Source organism: Silurus aristotelis, assembly GCF_946808225.1.
Source record: "Silurus aristotelis genome assembly, chromosome: 17".
NCBI lineage: Eukaryota > Metazoa > Chordata > Actinopteri > Siluriformes > Siluridae > Silurus > Silurus aristotelis.
In genome coordinates, this window is record NC_139590.1 from 24,022,090 (window position 1) to 24,040,911 (window position 18,822).

At 38.3% G+C, this 18,822-nt stretch overlaps 1 protein-coding gene across 7 annotated transcripts in view; it reads left to right on the forward strand.

The window, feature by feature from the left end:
* Nucleotides 1-18,822, forward strand: part of clec16a (C-type lectin domain containing 16A) — a 53,219-nt gene that overhangs the window by 24,331 nt on the left and 10,066 nt on the right. For 4 of the 7 annotated variants that reach the window (XM_083566480.1, XM_083566482.1, XM_083566484.1 and 1 more), the window contains exons 13-20: nt 368-487; nt 1,343-1,452; nt 2,676-2,724; nt 4,937-4,983; nt 5,261-5,389; nt 8,954-9,074; nt 16,283-16,434; nt 17,395-17,599. In XM_083566480.1, the coding sequence (XP_083422606.1) occupies nt 368-487; nt 1,343-1,452; nt 2,676-2,724; nt 4,937-4,983; nt 5,261-5,389; nt 8,954-9,074; nt 16,283-16,434; nt 17,395-17,599 (933 nt within the window). Of the gene's footprint in view, nt 1-367; nt 488-1,342; nt 1,453-2,675; nt 2,725-4,932; nt 4,984-5,260; nt 5,390-8,953; nt 9,075-16,282; nt 16,435-17,394; nt 17,600-18,822 lie in introns of all 7 variants that reach the window. The other 3 variants (XM_083566486.1, XM_083566485.1, XM_083566481.1) reach the window with 1 other exon arrangement.

Below are 18,822 nucleotides of genomic sequence, written 5' to 3' on the forward strand. Positions count from 1 at the left end.
CACATACGTGCAGATGAACACATAAATGGATACGCATTATGCAAATACAAAATATTTGAATGAATAATTCACAGGGCTGTAATTTTAAGTGTTTTACAGAAACACACACGTGACAACTTTTTTTTAAAATAATGTGTAAAATAATCAGTTGTTAACTACACCTACATATATGTCTAGAATCATCTCTATACAAGCACATTTACCCTTATTAACAGTAACAGGATGCATGAATATTCATACATGTGCTAATGAGAAAAATCAGGACAGTTATCCTTTTTTTATCAAAACATTATTGTTTGCATGTTTTCTCATTTGTCGTGTGTGTGTGTGTGTGTGTGTGTGTGTGTGTGTGTGCGCGCAAATGCAGGTATAAACCCAGAGTTGCTGGAGAAGATCCAATTGCCGTTTCCAGGGGAAGACCGGAGCAGCTACAGTCATGTTCTGGTAGAGAGGCTAATCAGAGTTATGAACCACGCTGCACTGCCAGGTGTATATACACACACACACACACACACACATTGTGTAATATCAGGCTAACAGAGGTAGCAGCAGTGACTCATGCTGATTGAACAACGAATTATATACAATATTTAAAAAAAAAGTTTTTTTTTTTTTTTGTTTTGTTTTTTTTTTTGTTGTTTTTTTTTTTACACAAAAAGTTTTAATTTGTTTCTAAATTTTTGGTATACTCTCTCCACACTTATGTTAGGACAAGGAAAATGACTATAATAATAACATTGTGGTAGTTAATACTTAAATGTAAAAATGTTTTTTAAGATTTTTCCTAAAATCGATAGTGAAATACTGATTACTGAAGCAGCTCAATTTCTTATTGTTTTATTTTCTAACGTTTATAAAAGAAACATGTTAAAATAGTATTTTTAAATATTAATGGTTTAAAAATGTGTGTGTGTGTATGTGTGTATGTATGTGTGTGTATATATATATATATATATATATATATACGCACTTTTTTTTTTTTTTTTTTTTTTTTTTTTTACTGTATTTGTATTTTATTTTTTTTTTACATTTCTGGTTCTTATTTAGATGTACATTTTAATGCTAATAACACTGAGAGATGCCATACCATTCTCTTTATTATGTAATGCACAACCTTCATACTGGTAATGTGATCTAATAATTTTTAATGAGATAGCACAGTGAGTACCTATGTAGATTACTTCCTTGTAGTGATATTAATTTCCTAAGAAGTGAACTCCCATGAACTGGACCTGCTGCCTCTATTGTTAAAAACAAAAAAACAGTTACAGCTTGATTATTTAAAAAAATATTCATGACCTTATAATTTCCAGCTTCTTATTGTTTGTTTTTCACCTATCAGATGGAAAGGTGCGCTTGGCCACTCTGGAGCTCAGCTGTCTCCTCCTGAAGCAGTCAGTGCTCTCCGGCTCTCGCTGCATCATCAAAGACGTCCATCTGGCCTGTCTGGAGGTACGTGTCCACCCTAAAACGCTCCAACAGGAAGTGGAAGTTGTCGAGTAGCACGTAGCCCAGTAGGGTTCTGAATAAATCACAGTGCAGCCATGTGGCTCGGTCAGAATTACAGAATTGCGTACACATATAGAGAACGTCACTCAGACCTTCTCTAAGGTAATTCTAAATAATTACTCGATCTTTATCCCCTTGGGAAATTCTCTCTCCTTTTAATGGCTTCTTTAAAGTTGTTTTACTTTTACTTTTTACTGCCATTTACAGGAAGTTCAGTGAAATATCTTGCAAAAGGGACGTCGTAGAGCACCTATAATAATAGTGAAATTAAACATTTCCTTAATTACAACAGGGAAAAGGAACAGCAAAAAACCTTTCCCAATATACTAATGCAAGATTTTTTTTATAAAAAATCATTTCTAATAACAGAAAAACATAGATATGATGCTAATAACATAAAAACATGGATATATATCACTAATAACAAAAACATATGGATACAATCAATAATAAAAAATTGAATTAACTTAACAGTTATTACGATAAATGTACTTATAAAGAGAGGATCTGAAACCAGAAGCATCATTTAGTACATATTTCCTGTAAGTTCCTGATTTCCTACAAGGGAAAGTGAAAGTAAAAAAATTCCTACTTTGAACAATCACAGTAGATCCAGTAAATCAAGTCTGTATACAACATAATCTGATAAACACATGGCCTATTGTTTTCTTTTACAGTCCGTTTGTACATCTCACAGGTTCCTCTTCTCACGCTGGAGTTGGGGTCATGGTTTCTTTCTGTCACAGCAGCGTATCGTTACTAAGATATACGTTTTTACTCCATACGTTTGTACAAAAGTTCAACGTTTACAGCTTTACTCAAAGGGAAAAAAGAAAAATGACAGTTGAGACTTCTTCTAGAACCATTTAAAAACTCCATAACCTCTGTACAACCTGTGCTGTATAAAAGCCAGACAGTGTTTTTTTTGTTTTTGGTTTATAAAGTCTGTAAATGATCTGTTGCTAAAGAAATGCCAATGTATTAGAACGAGTTTTGACTTTTTCTTCCATTCCTCTTTTCTCCGCAGTCTCATTAAAGTGAAAAATTGGTATTTAGTGTAATGGTCAAATGGTTAAGAAAACATAAAGAAATATTTTGTTTCCCTTAGACACACACACACACACACATTTCAACATGTCCTAAAGAAATTGCGTTTGTATTTCCAGGGTGCAAGAGAAGAGAGTCTTCATCTTCTACGGAGGTTTTACAAGGCAAGTTTTTTTTTATAAAACGAAAGAGATTTTAAAATATTTTAAAAAATGTTCTCCTATAAATCCACTGACGCTTATTATTTTATTTTCTGCAATAACAATAATATTGTGTTAAACTTTGCCAGCTCATCCTGATCATTCACTTCTCTTCATTTCTCTTTTGGGGAACTCTGACTGCTCATTTCACAAACATGTCAGACCAGAAACGCACAGTCAAAACATGACGTCTCATCACTGGCCATAGGACAGCAGCGTGATGGGTTCCAGTGAAAGTCCCCAGACTTTTGATGGTGTTGCACGTTGGTTTATTAGAGCTTTTCCCACATTGTGGTCTCGAAACTTAAAGAGGGAGCTGCATGTCTTTCTACCACACCATGCTCTCTGACTATTTTCTACATTTTTTGTAAGCTGGTTGAGTATAAATTACGGTCCCTATACAGTTTGTAAAATATTTCAGGATATTCCTATCAAAAGGTTTCGAGACGAGCTCTGTTTACAAGAAAGTACTATTTATCTACATTTACACACTATCACCTTTTAAAATAGTTCTCTTGTACAGCAATGCAGTGCCTCCAGCATTCCAGCCACTTCCGGAACATGTTCTGGAAGTCTTCATTTAAAAGCTTGTCAAGCATCTTCTGTGATTATCGCCGGATCTCCACAAAGGTGTCAAAACCGTAACCATAGCCAAATTTTTCAGGACGAGGGTGAAGTGTGCAGGAGCCAAATTTGGCGATTAGGGTGGGTGCGGAAGTGAGATCATGTTTCTGGCGAGAAACCCACGTGTTTGGACCGTTTGCTGACAGGGTGCACAGAGTAGCACCAGCTGCACAGCGCTCGATTGTAGACAAGACTGATTTATGAAGGTCGGTGCTCCATGTGACTGCGTGTGATGCTGTTTTCATGTTACAAAACTAGTCTCGAATCTTTTTATACCACGTCGTATTTGCACCAGGTTTCCAAATAAAATAAAATAAAAAGACAGCATCCCGTAATACAGGGGTTCTTCCTAGGAAAGCGTGCGAGTCATCACTCCTGAGTTCCATGCCGTTCTTGATTTAGCTGTAATATTAGTTTTTCTCATTGGCCACTCTTTTATGTTCCTCTCTCCCCAGCTTGTGTTTAGAGAGGATTCCTTCCAAATAAACAGCATTATTAACCCAAATCCTTAATGTAATTATCTCTAACCGAAAGCATAACCTTTGTTACAGTTTATTCTCACTCAGCAATTCAAGGTTAGGTACTCAGGAACTCTGATGGATTGGTTTTGTTGCACTGCATAAGTTTTGTTCAGTCATGCAGAGAGGGAAAAAACCCCACGCCTTAATCCTGCACCTTGGCAGAGTTAAACAGGAGAGTGCACCTCAAGCAGCTTTACACTGTGGTCTGATCCAAGATCAAGCCCGGGCCAAATATTTTTTGATTTAAAAAGTGAAAGCTTGCATTATGTACAAGAACACACTTTGCTTACTATAACCACCTCTATGTTGTACACTTATTGTAAACCATTATAAAACCATCACATGTTCTGGATTCTGATTGATTAGAATGAACATTACCACGATTCATATCAATGCAGTTTTAATTGTTGACTCGTTATAAGGAATGCAGCTTTTCGAATTCTCGGTCACAGCACAAGTTTGGTCAGGTGTCCACAAGTTTGTATTGTTCCTCTTTAAGAACATTCCATTCCACATGTAGTCTCCATTTACTGTTATTATAACCTCCACTCTTCTGGGAAGATGTTCACTAGATTTTGTGGAGATTTGTGTGAGATTTATTCAGCCACAAGGGTGGTAGTAACGTCAGGTACTGATGAAGGTGAGGTGAGGAGGCCTGGGGTGCAGTCAGAGTTCACATTCATAGGTGTTCAATAGAGCTCTATAGCAAGAGATCTTCCACACTCTTCCAACCTATGGAAAGCAGACCTTCATGGAGCTGCTTTGTGCACAGGGGCATTGTCATGCAGGAACAGGTTTGGGTCTCGTAGTTCTATTAAAGGGAAAATGTTATGCTCCTGCTTAAAAAGACGTCCGATTCATTTGTGTGTCTGCAACTTTGCGGTAACAGTTTGGGAAGAACCGCATACGACAAGGCTCCCAGGTGTCCCAATACATTTGCCCATTTAGTGTGTGTATGAAAAAAAGTGCAGAAAAAAAACACCTTCTTCTAATTTTCTTGAATTGGATATTGTGTTTGTTTCTGCCAACAGGGAGAGGAGATCTTTCTGGATATGTTTGAAGATGAGTACAGGAGCATGACAGTGAGTCAGTTTTGTGACTGTTTGTGTCATTGTTTTTGTTTGTCGTCTTTAAAGTGAACGCAATGTGACAATGACTGTGTTTCTACTGTAAATATCTGAACTGCTACAAACAAACCGTTGGATACCTTCGAACTGGACTCATAAACACAGTTTTTCTTGAGAGACTGATGTTTAAGATCATGGTTTTCTGTGTGTGTGTGTGTGTGTGTGTGTGTGTGTGTGTGTGTGTGTGTGTGTGTGTGTGTGTGTGTGTGTGTGTGTGTTTGTGTGTGTTTAGAGTAAGCCTTTAAATGTGGAGTATCTCATGATGGATGCGTCCATACTGCTGCCCCCTACTGGAACGCCGCTGACTGGGATCGACTTTGTGAAGCGACTGCCGTGCGGAGACATGGAGAAAACACGCAAGGTGAGTGGGGGGGCTGCAAAATCCACATACTTTACATTAGTTTACACCCCCCCCCCATCTCTTTTTTACTCTCACATTTAGTCTCTCTCTCTCTCTCTCTCTCTCTCTCTCTCTCTCTCTCTCTCTCTCTCTCTCTCTCTCTTTCTCTCTCTCTCTTTCTCTCTCTCTCTTTCTTTCTCTCTCTCTCTCTCTTTCTCTCTCTTATCCTTAATGCCACTTGATAAAGCACGGAACACGTGTTAGAAATCCCACACAGGAGTCAGTCCTCATCACTCTCTTTTCTCTAGCCTCGCCCTCCATTCGCAGGCTTACACTTGGCCCCGCCCCCTTTATCCACAGTATGCAAAGAATGCACATACACACAGGTTACTGTATTTCATATTATATTCTCCAGGTGGTAAGATATAAGATAATCATATCACTGTACATAATTATGTCTTTATGAACGATAATATTGTATTTTTGTAGGTCTGATAAGCAATGACGTGGGGAAAAAATAAATATATATTTGTAGACATTTCAATTTGTTTTTGGTGATAATTGAAAATCCAGCCTTTTTTTTATTATTGTTTAACAAATGAAATTATGACTTTTTATTTGACTGAGCTGTAGTATGAAAGGGGCAGAGCTTTTGAGCAGATGATAAAAACACCAACATAGCTGTCCGTAATGCCAAATCAGAAATGAGAATTCTTATTAAACAGTGTTCTTAGGATGTGGTTGGATGTTTTTACAGGTCTTGTAGAACAAAATGATTCGTTCTCCATTTCGGTCACTAATTCCTCAGAGATACTGCCGTGCCAGGTGTGATATCGGAGATGAAATCCATCTGGACATGGTTCTGTGATATTTCTTAGAATGAGTTTGTGGCGGTGATGCAGAACTGAAACCCAGGTCTTTCAACAGAATGAGACTCAGTGTCTGGGTTTTGTTTTAGAACTGCCCAGATTATTGAAATGACTTAAGGTCACTGGGCTTTTCCTTGGAAATGTCTGACTGGATCTCCTATTTAAAACACTCTTGGGTCAAGGATATAATAAACATCCATTTTATAAACTGAACATCTACATAAAGCAGCATTGTGGAAATACAGATGTAGATTTTGTTCCTTAATAAAAGAGCCTATCTTTATAATGAATTCTATATAATATTCCATGTGCTGTGAAACATGGTGGTGGTGTGGAATTGACCTCGGTTGGTCTCTAAACACTCCTGAAAGGGTTGTGCCTTATTTATTAATTATTAAATTTGTTCATATTTTCATGATCTTCAGCGATTGTGTTTTAGATGTACAATGTCCTCCAATAATATTGGCACCCTTGGTAAATATGAGCAAAACAATGTGTCTTTAGGGGTGTAACGATACACTCAGCTCACACGTCTCGATATTATGTTCACGATATTTTGAACATAAAAAGTTAAACTTAAATGCTAATAAAATATTTATTCATTAAACATTAAACATTTGAAGGTTTAAACTGAACCTTCTGTTGGTACATTAACAGAGAAATAGGCATGTTACTGGAAAACAAAACTGAATTTTAACAAGAGTTTTTGATTTAAGATAACTGAAAGAGTTTAAGAGACTTATCTGCATATTTTTTGGTTTTGGGTCAGTTACAGGTCTGAAAATGAGCGCATGAGAGAATGTGAGAGATCTTTTCGTCTGAAAACACAGAAACCAGTTTTATAAGCAAGTCAATCCCACACTCTTTTTTTCTTTTCTTTTTTTTTGGTCTCCACCCTGTCTCACCACGTAAATGACGTGGAAGGGGCTCAGAGGTCATGGTTGACATTTTATTTGTGTGCGCTTTCAGTGTTTAGACTCATGAATGAAGTAATTGAATAAAAGTATAATTACAGCTCTCAGAGCCAGGATTTTTTTTTTTCTTTTTTTTGTTGTTGTTGTAGTTAATGATGAGAGCTTTCAAGATAGGAATCATCATAAACTTCTACACAAGCCATAATTCTGCCTTTCGATGATGAATGAAGTGAAAGGAAAAGTCCTGTATGGGAGGGATAGTTGTTTCTGAGCTGTTTGGGTTTGTACAGAACAAATCACCTAGGTTTTTAGTGGTTACATTTGATTGACATGTCGCACAATAGGCTTTATGTGTGCCGTGTTCTCAGGTTTTTTTTGTTCCTATTTAAATATATCATTACATGATAACTACCTGTATGCCGACAAACCTCTGTACATTCTTAGGAAAACTACTGTTGAGGAATCGGTGTAATTGTAATCTGAAAAACATTTCCGTCTCTTTGTGGCTTTTTTTCAGATCGAAAAACACAAAAACTAACCTTGCTATTTATAAACACAAAGGTGAATATAAGTCAGTAACTACACAAAAACAGGAGTAGCATCAGGAAAAACCTGTCTAGTGTCTGAGAAACACAATGAATAAGCAGCTAAGGCCCGTCGACATACTGTACAGCTTGTTTGTCTCCTCTCTCGTGGTCCAGGGTAATTAATCACAAGGCTTAGCAGAGAGCACAGTGCGTCTCTCGAAAGCTTCCAGGGAACTCCAGCTATAATTTAGTTCTGAGAATCGCGTGCGCTGCTGGAACTCTTGATGGGACTCATTATTCGCTCTCGAAGGCGTGTATGCCAATGCGCCTCCACCTGCTTGCAAAATTTGGCCTGCCTTGGTGAAGCCCTTCTTTCCATGGAAGTTATCAGGAAGCCTTTTATTTTCACCATAAAATCCATCAGGGTGCAGCCTGTCCAGCTTTGAGTAAGCATTCTCAGGGTCATATCTATTTATAGAGCACCTTTAAGTGCTGTAGACATTTACAAGATACTGAACTCCACTGAGAATGAACACAAACACAGACATTTATCAATTCAACACTGTAAAAATAGAGAAGTATTAGATCCTTTTTTTTTTTTTTTATAAAGTTTTAATCGTTTCCTGACATCATCAGTTCCACACAACAAACCATCAGTTATAGAAGACAGAAAACAGAACAGTTTTACTGATGTACAGCTTTATTTTTATACACAAATCTGATGACCTTTAGCTGAATATTATATTATTAGTAAGTTTGGAGTGTAGTGGGTTTTTTCTTCTCACACTAATCAGGTTTTGGATGATTTCCACCCACCAGTTAGCCTTTTGCCCACCCCCCACTTGTAATTGACATGAGGGGGGGTAAACCCCTCCCATCCAAAGATCATGACCAGGTCTCATCGTCGGGATTCAAACTCACGATTTCTGTATGACTGTACATTTTTTTCTGTTGTGGCACTCGGGAGCTGACGTTCACGCTTGATTTAAGGGACTATATTTAAAAAGGACTGTGTGTTAGGGGGGAGGGACTCGTCTATGTGTAGACACTGTCCATTAGGACCAAGGTGCTTCAAAAAATCACACACAAATGGCACAAAACTAACTAGAAAACAATAAGACAATAAAACACACTGACAGTGCAGCACTGACCAGTACAGTAAATGTGCGTTGTTGTAAATAAACTGTTCATTTAATAGTTATAAATACTGTACGTGGATATAAGGATGTAGAGGGATATGGACAGGAGAAATAAGTGTGTTTGGTTCATCTACAGGCCATCCGGGTGTTCTTCATGTTGCGAGCTCTGTCCCTGCAGCTGCAAGGAGAACCGGAGACACAGCTGCCCCTGACACGCCCCGAAGACCTCATCAAAACCGATGACGTCCTCGACCTAAGTGAGTCTCACACTGCTAAAAGAAAATGACTTTTCCTGTGAAACACACTGGTCCAACATCTAAATATATTCAATTAGAATATCCTTTAATATGAAACAATCGGATTTTTTAATATACACAGCTACATGTTTCCAAATTGTTTTGTCGTTTTGCCTCCTCCTTTCTGATATTAATATTTAAAAAAATAATAATTTATAGCTTGAATCACAATCTGAGCTTCCATTCAGAAATCACTTCTGCATACTGCAAATCTAATTTAAAAAAAAGAAGGAAACCCACTCCAGTTTTTCTTGTTTGTTACAAGATCTGATCAAACGCTTATTTTTAAAAATTTTATTTTATTTTGATTGTATGTTTGTAGGATTACAGGACGGTGCTGATCAGATCGTTTTATCCATTGATTGATTGAGAGCACACGGTCATTTATTTATTTAATTCAGGTTGCTTTCCGATTCCTCGTTTTCCCCAGCGCACGTCGAGAATCAGTCGAGAAAACGGAAACATGGAGCATTAAGTCCTTCTGTATACATTATAACAGGCGGTTGCTATGGTTACAGTAAGTTACCGTCACCCCAATCTATTTAAAGGAATGATGTCAGTGTCAAGGACCAAAATTATTGGGACACGACTATTGCAGCCATATGTTTTTATTAATGTACTGCAAAAGGTATTGCACCTTACAAATGTGTTATGGGTGTGTTTGTGCATTTATATAATCAAAACAAACATCCTATTCCACATTTTAGTTTCCCCACTCTTCTGGGCAGATGTTCCACTAGAGTTTTTGAAGATTTTGCAGAGATTTATTCATCCACAAGGGTGTTAGTAAAGTCAGGTGCTGATGTAGGTGAGGAAAGGATGCCTGGGGTGCAGTCAGCATGAAACATTCATCATGTTCAGTAGGGAGCTCTGTAGCTGGAGATCTTCCTCTACAAACCATGTAAATCAGATCTTCATGTAGCTGGCTTTGTGCACAGGGACATTGTTATGCTGGAACAGGTTTGGGTCTCCTAGTTCAAGAGAAGGGAAATTTCCTGCCACAGCATCCAAAGACGTCCTGTACAAGTGTGTGCCTACAAGTTTCTGTTAGAAGTTTGGCAAAGAACCACGTTTGGCTGGAAAAGTCAGGTGTCCCAATAATTTTGTCCATTTAGTGTAGGTTTTGTCCATATTATAAGGTATGAAGGTAATAATACTATGTATGTGAGACTGTGTGTGTGTGTGTGTATGTGTGTGTGTGTGTGTGTGTTTAACCCCTTCTGTGTCACTTCCTCTAAAGCGTTCAGGTGCAGTTCCCCTTCGGCTCTCACTCTTACAGGTAAAGAGTAAAGTTGTGTGGGTGTACTGACTCACCCCCGGGTGAAATGACTCACTCCCAGCATCCTACACCGAGGGGCTTAATAGATGCAGCATTCAATTATCTCAGCAGGCGTCGTCGTGGGCAGGGTTCACATCGCACCGTTTTCCTTTAGACTTTAGATGTCTAACAGTAAAAGTTGTTAAGTCTGCACCTACACATGCTAAAAAAAGACACCAAACAATTTTCTTCAGAAATGGTGTTTCACTGGTTCACATTAAAACCCTCGATCTGATTATAATAGGCTCTCGTTTCTAGGGTATTACTTTATTTTCCAAAAAATTCTCAGATTTTTAGGAAAGAGTGTTTGACGTAACATGAATTTACAAAAACTAAATATTTGCACTGTTCCACTTTACATGAAATGTATTTATACATGGATGAGAAGTGCTGTTTTGCAAAACTCTAACACATTATTATTATAATTATTATTATGAATTATATTTTTTTGCATAATTGCTCTTATCGAAAATTGGAAACTGTGAGTGACAGAACGTGTGTTCAGTCAGTGACCGTGTTAAATTAGCATATAAAGCATGATTAGTTCTCAGGGCTGGAGTTAATGTTGCGACATCACAACATTTGTAGCCCGCCTCCAAATCTGTATAATACAGAAATACAGATTTGATTATTACTTTTTTGTTTGTGCAATCTTCATCTTAGGGAAGAGGGCGAAGTCCGCAGGAGCCAAATCTGGCTGTCGTTTCAAGTCAAGTCAAGTCAAGTTTATTTGTATAGCGCTTTTCACAACAGACATTGTCTCAAAGCAGCTTTACAGAAAACAACAGTGAAGGTGAATGGTGTGCGTTTGTCCCTGATGAGCAGCCGTGGCGACAGTGGCAAGGAAAAACTCCCTTAGATGATATGAGGAAGAAACCTTGAGAGGAACCAGACTCAAAGGGGAACCTCATCCTCATATGGGTGACATCAAGAGTTTAATCATAAATCTTTCAACAATACAGAACAATTTGTGATCATCATAGATCCAGCATCAGCTTCTCCATGCCAGGGCCTTTAAACACTCGGCATCTACTTCTCCATGATCATCCATAGGTCCATAATCTTCACGAGGTGGGACGTGACTGGAGCTGGCCAAACCTCAGGATGCCTCGGGATGGGGAGAGAAAGAGAAGCAGTGGAGAGGAATTAGCGTAGCTGCTGTTCATGATATTAACAGCACAAGTTGATAATGTGCATGTGATCAGATGTTCTGGAGCACAAGGTTATGATGTGATGTGTGTGATGTGTGTTATGTGTAGGCTTTGCTAAAAAGATATGTTTTTAATCTACACTTAAACTGGGAGAGTGTGTCTGAGCCCTGAACACTGTCAGGAAGACTATTCCAGAGTTTAGGAGCTAAATGTGAAAATGCTCTACCACCTTTAGTGGACTTTGCTATTCTAGGAACTACTAGAAGCCCAGAGTTTTGAGATCTCAGGGAGCGTGACGGATTGTAGCGTGTTAAAAGACTGGATAGATACATGGGAGCCAAACCATTTAGTGCTTTATAAGTGAGTAGCAGTAGTTTGTAGTCGATTCGAAACTTAATAGGAAGCCAATGTAGGGACGATAAGATTGGGGTTATATGATCGTATTTTCTTGACCTAGTAAGAACTCTTGCTGCGGCATTCTGAACTAACTGAAGCTTGTTTATTAATGATGCAGGACATCCACCTAGTAATGCATTACAGTAGTCTATTCTAGAGGTCATAAACGCATGGACGAGCTTCTCTGCATCAGATATAGACAACATATTTCTTAGCTTAGAAATATTTCTAAGGTGAAAGAAGGCTGTTTTTGTAACTTGATTGATGTGATTTTTGAAAGATAAGTTGCTGTCTAAAATAACTCCCAGGTCTTTTACCATTGAACTAGTAGTTACAGAACAACCGTCTAAATGCAGGCTGAGATGCTGGAGCTTCTGTGTACTATTTTTTGGGCCGATGAGCAAAATCTCCGTTTTATCAGAATTTAATAGCAGAAAGTTATGGGTCATCCAATCTCTTATTTCTTCAACACACTCAGTTATGCGAGCTAATTGAGCTGTATCGCCTGGTTTGGATGAAATATATAGCTGGGTATCATCAGCATAACAATGGAAGCTAATTCCATGCCTTCTAATAATATTTCCTAATGGAAGCATGTATATTGTGAAAAGCAGGGGTCCTAGAACTGACCCTTGTGGCACGCCATAATTTACTAGCATTATCCTGGATAGCTCTCCATTTAAGTCTACGAAATGGTAACGATTGGACAGGTAGGATTTAAACCAGCTTAATGCCTGTCCCTGAATACCGATGTAATTCTGTAAGCGATCGAGGAGAAGATCATGATCTATAGTGTCGAACGCAGCACTAAGATCTAGTAAAACTAATAGGGAGATGTAGCCTTGGTCTGAAGCTAAAAACAGGTCGTTAGTGATTTTAACTAGAGCAGTTTCTGTGCTATGATGGGGCCTAAAACCTGACTGAAACTCTTCAAAGATATTGTTCTCCTGCAAGTGGTTACATAACTGGGCAGCGACAATCTTTTCTAAAATCTTAGACATAAATGGGAGATTTGAAATTGGTCTGTAATTCGATAGCGTGTTTGGATCCAGATTAGGTTTTTTAATGAGGGGCTTAATAACTGCTAACTTGAGGGATTTAGGGACATGACCTAACGATAGTGAGGAGTTAATAATATTGAAAAGAGGCTCACCAGCTGTATATAACACTTCCTTCAGTAGTTTAGTGGGAATTGGATCTAACTGACATGTTGTTGATTTAGCTTTCATAATAGCATCATACAGCTCTTCCTGTCCTATACATGTAAAACAGTGTAGTTGTGGGGTTGTAAGTACGATTGTGTCGGGAGATGCTGTCAGAGGTTGAACTGCCACAATTGTTTCCGGCGATAAACGTGTGAAGAGATCTCAGTGACGGTGTGCGCACGTGGTCAGAATAGCACCAGTTGCACACTAACTTATGAAGGTTGGTGCTGCCTGTGACTGTGCGTGCAGCCTCATGCAGCCATCTGTTGGCATGTTAAAAAACTAGTCTTGAAACTTTTTAATAGCACCTCGTATATGAGCATGTACTGTATAATTTATAAAAATCATAATCATATTCTAGAAGAAGTTTATTATTAATACACACATACACACACACCCACATACACAACATCATGTTCTTGCTGAGTTATTCACCATGAAAGGGAGCTGAGGTCATTCTTCATTCTTTAACTAATCGTTTGTGGAAGTTGGCGCCACCTGTTACCGGTTACGTCAGTTTCCAGAGAAGTATTCAGAAGAGGAAGAAAAAAACGCACAGGTTTTTATTCTCGTGTTTGATTTAGATGTATTTTGTTATTTTTTTCTCGACTCTGTTCGATTAGATCACGTATTCGATTGCACCACAGGCGTTAAAATAAAAAGAAAAGACTTAAGTAATTTCCATTTCTGGAAATGATGCAAAGCAAGAAAGCGATAGAGAGAGATGATGACATTATGATCATTCTTTACCACTTCAATGGCATCTGTCGATTCAGATCTGTTCTGAGGGGTGTGCATTAATAAACACGCCCCTGAGGACCTCCAGTAATGGGTGAGTGGATGGAAAAAGCCCTTCAGTGACTGCGCAGACGCACACACTCGTGTACACACACACACTGGCAGATGCTACTGATGTCATCGGTGCTATTTATAAAGTTGCAGGAAACCTGTGTATACACACACACATTATGATTCACACAACAATGCATTTAAGAAATATTGTTTTATGTTTATTCCTCAACAAGATCAAAAGAATAGTTCATATGCACTTCTTCTCTTTCACTTTCATTTCTAGCACTTCATAAGAATTTATAAATATTTAGGATTATGTAAATTAGGAAACAAGCCCACATGCTTTCCCCATCATCTTAATCTGTCTTCAATCTGTTCATTATTAGGGTTAGTTTATTTAGCTAGATTGGTCATCTTAATAAGCTAGCCCTCTGACTCCGGATGTTATCTTTTGCTATGCTACGTTAGTCCTGACTCACTATATTTGTTTTTGCTCATTTGCTTTTTTCTCGACTTGGTTCTCTTTGACCTGTACTACCAGCTAGCAGTCGTTGGCTAGTTTTGTTTTTTGTTTTTTTTAAAAAGCCGCAGCGTAACCTTCGTCCACTCAAAACGAAACGGTTGCCAGTTCTAGAGAGGTTTAGTGACTTCATTTAAAAGTCAGTCAAGCTGAGTCATGCTCATCTCGACAGTCGAGTGTGAGGAAGAGACACCTTTTTATTTCCTTTATCCATAAAACGCATTGTTAAAAATGAGACTCTCGAGTCGTCTCCTGCCAGTCCTAGAGAGCAGCTTCACACGCTGTGTGTGGTCGAGGAGACAGTAGAGAACAACACACCACTGTTTCAAGAAAAAGCTCTTTATGACTCAGCGGAGTGTTGAGAAAAACTCAGATCTATGCGTTATCCCAACGTCAAACACCTTATCGACTTTAAACAAGCAGCAATGACTTCAGATGCTCTGTGTATTATTTCTGTTGAAACCGTAGTCCTGCGTCGTTTGGTCGAATTTCAGATGAATTTGTCAACTGTGGGAAAATCAGGCAGTTCCTGGAATTTCTTAAGACATATTAACATGGTAACATTATGCCAAACATATGCTCACACACACACACACACACACACACACACACGCACATGCACAGTCTCATTTCAGAATGACTCAGTTGACACACATTAACATTGTATTGCTGATGCATCTAATGTTTGTCCAGGACAACATGAAGACATTTCCCAGGCATTTCCTACCAAATTGGCCTGTTGGAGGAGGAGAACAAGAAATACAGTTCAGCAGATACCACAGTCGTTCAGATTGATTCTCCGAGTTCCCCATAATGACAGTGTAAAAACAGAATTTTAAAAATGACTGTAAATGTATTAAAATGTAAACTAAAATATCACATGTGCATAAGTCTTTAGACCCTTTGCAGCAGTAATTTAACTCTGGTGCCTCCCATTATTGCTGAGATGTTTCTACACCTTGATTACAGTCCACCTGTGGAAACGTTATGATTGGATTTGATTTTTCAAGACACACACCTCTCTATAGACGGCCTCACAATTCATAATTCATATCAGAGTAGAAGCCAAGGTGAAAGGAACTGCCTGTGGTTGCAAGGCACAGCTCTGGGGAAGACTACAAAACATTTCTGCTGCACTGATGATTCCTGAGAACACTGTGGCCTTCTTGATTCTCAAATGAGAGAAGTGTCGCACAACCAGGACTTTTCCAAAAACTGGTGGTCTGACCAAATTAGGTCATCGTTGGTCTTAGTATGAGAGGTGACCAAGAACCGGATGATCACTCTGACTGAGCACTGGAGATCCTGTTTGAAGATGGGACAAAGTTCCAGAAGGATAACCATCACTGCAGCTCTCCACAGATCTGTTCATAAGAGATTTTGTAAAAGTTGCAGCGTTCGTGTCTGTTTGGATTTTCTACAAAATTCAGCACGCATAGTTTTTGTTTTGGTTTGGGGTTTTTTTTTTTCCAGCTCTTTGTGCTTCTCAGTAAATCATTGAAGCAACACAAAATCAGCATTAAAAATGTTTTTTTTTTTCCCACAGTGTCACATTTTCTACATGTCATGCTTAGTAGCGCTTCACGTTTTTCCACTCTAACAGTTGTGCACCTTTTATTTGTCCGGTGACCTAAATTCCTTGGAGTTGTGTAACAATTGCGTGTGCCGTTCTTAGACGCTTCATTAAATGCAAGCAAAAGTACAACCTCACTGTACGTCCCATGTAACTGAACAAACTACAATAATAACCAAAAAAAACAAAAACAGTTGTTTGTGTTTGTACGCAGATAACAGCGACCTGATCGCCTGCATGGTGGTGAGCAAAGACGGCGTTCAGGCGCAGAGGTTCCTGGCTGTAGACGTCTATCAGATGAGTCTGGTGGAACCCGAGACCAAGCGTCTGGGCTGGGGAGTTGTCAAGTTCGCAGGTCTTCTGCAGGTGAATTTGCTGAATGTGAATTGTTTTCATGCTTCAGTTACGCTGTTATCTGATGAACATGGATGTAGGACAAACTAAAAACTGGAGATAATGACAAGGGCTGATATTCATATGCAGAAAATCACAGTTAAATGTGTTATTTTTCAGCATCTCATTCCACATGTAGTCCCCATTTACTCTCATAATAACCTCCACGCTTCTGAGAAGATCTTCCACCACATTCTGTGCTTGTTATGATTCATTCAGCCACAAAGGTGGTAATAAAGTCAAGTACTGGATTAGCATTCCAGTCAGCATTCCAATTCATCCCATAGGTGTTCAGTAGTGTTTAGATCAGGGTTCTGTAGCAGGCCACACAAGATCTTCCACTCCTCCCTACATAAAGCACATCTTGATGAACTTGGAACAGTTTTGGGTCTCCTAGTTAAAGTGATGGGAAAATTTCATGGTGCCTCCAGAGACACCCTGTACAGCTGTGTGCCTTTATCTTTGTGGCAAAGAACCACATCTGGCTGGAGAAGTCAGGTGTCACAGTGCTTTTCTTCATTGAAGGTATATTAATCTACATGTATACTCTACATTTTCGTGATTTTATTTAGCAAGAATTTACAATAAATTTGTTACATTATTTTATGGTAAGTTATTAAAAAAAATAAACAAAAAAAACCCACTTAAGAAATACATATTAAATTCAAAAAAATAATTCATACTTTTTTTTTTTTTTTTTTTAGATTAATTGAAATCACAGTAAAAACATTAAATTATTTATTATTTAATGTGTTTAAATTTTTTTTTTTTTTTTTTTTTTTTTTTTTTAGAATGATATGGAAAACACATTGACAATAAAACGTTAATGGTCCATGTGTAGACTGTAGTATGAAGGAGTAAGAAGTGTGGACTGATGTATATTAAGGGGCTTTGTGGTGAAAAGAATGTGCTTTTGTGGTTCCTCTGTTCTAGGACATGCAGGTATCGGGGGTGGAGGACGACAGCAGAGCCCTGAACATCACCATCCACAAACCAACCTCCAACCCTCACGCCAAACCCCTACCCATCCTGCAGGCCTCCTTCATCTTTGCCGACCACATCCGCTGCATCATCGCTAAGCAACGGCTGGCTAAAGGACGCATCCAGGCTCGCAGGATGAAGATGCAAAGGATAGCGGGTCAGAACCATCATATTAAACATGCTCACACGTGTCTTTAAGCCTTGGTTACTGAGGGTACTACCTTTACGTAAGGCCATCCAAAATCGAAAGCAGATTTGGTTCGGTCTAAATACGATCAAGGTCAGAACAAGGTCATATAAGTCACTTTTCTTTAGAAGCTTACTGTGTGTTTTTTAGAATTACTCATTGTTAGATTTTTAATACTAACACTCTAATAATTAGAGTTTAGAAGATTATTACAGCAAACAAAACCTGAGTCTTATGGCACATTCCAAACTTCAGACCTTAAAGACCTTATGAACGACGCTATACCATCTAAAGATCTACATAACAAGTAGAAACAAGCTTTTCTCATGCTCCTACAGCACACCGAATATTTTGAATTCATTGAAATACAACACATAAAATATAATATATAATTTATAATATATAAATAATAACAAATATATTTAATGTCTATTGAAATACAATACGTATTAAATAACAACCTGTTTAGACACACCTAAAACCTGTTTTATTGTTATTATTTGCAACATTGTACATTAATAGATATCGAAAAAGTGTTAAACAACAAGAATATGTTTTATATTTTTGATTGTCTAAAGCAGCTGCATTTAGTTTTGATGACAGCTTGGCAAACTCATGGTATTCTCTCGTCAGATTCACGAGGTCGTCATCTGGAATGCTTGTCGAGTTCATTTTTTTGTGTTCTTAATACACTATAAGGTCGGTCAGTCCGAAAAATCTCAAGAACTTTAAATGCATTCCAAAGTGCAGTCTCCAAAAACCATTAAACGCTTTGAATAAACATGTTCTCACGAGGATTTTCCCAGGAAAACAAGACCAACAGCCACCTGGTGCAAAGGGCAAGTTTATTAGAAACACCAGCCTCAAACAACACCAACTTACATAAAAGCTTCTCGGCGTTCAAATCGCAGACGTGTTTCAACATCCACTGATCAGAGGAGACTGCGTGATTCAGCCTTCATGGGTATAGTTACTGCAAAGAAACCATTACTTCCGAAAGAACAATAAGCAGAAAAGACTTGCTTAGGTCAAGAAACACCAGGAATGGATATTAGATCATTGTCCTTTTGGTCTGATGAGTCTGAATGTGTTATTTTTGGCTCTAACTTGTTTGCCGTATGGGGAGTCAATAGATGGTTCCTAAATGTGAGGATCACAGTTTTGACAGTTGTGACATGTTCACTGAGGGTGAA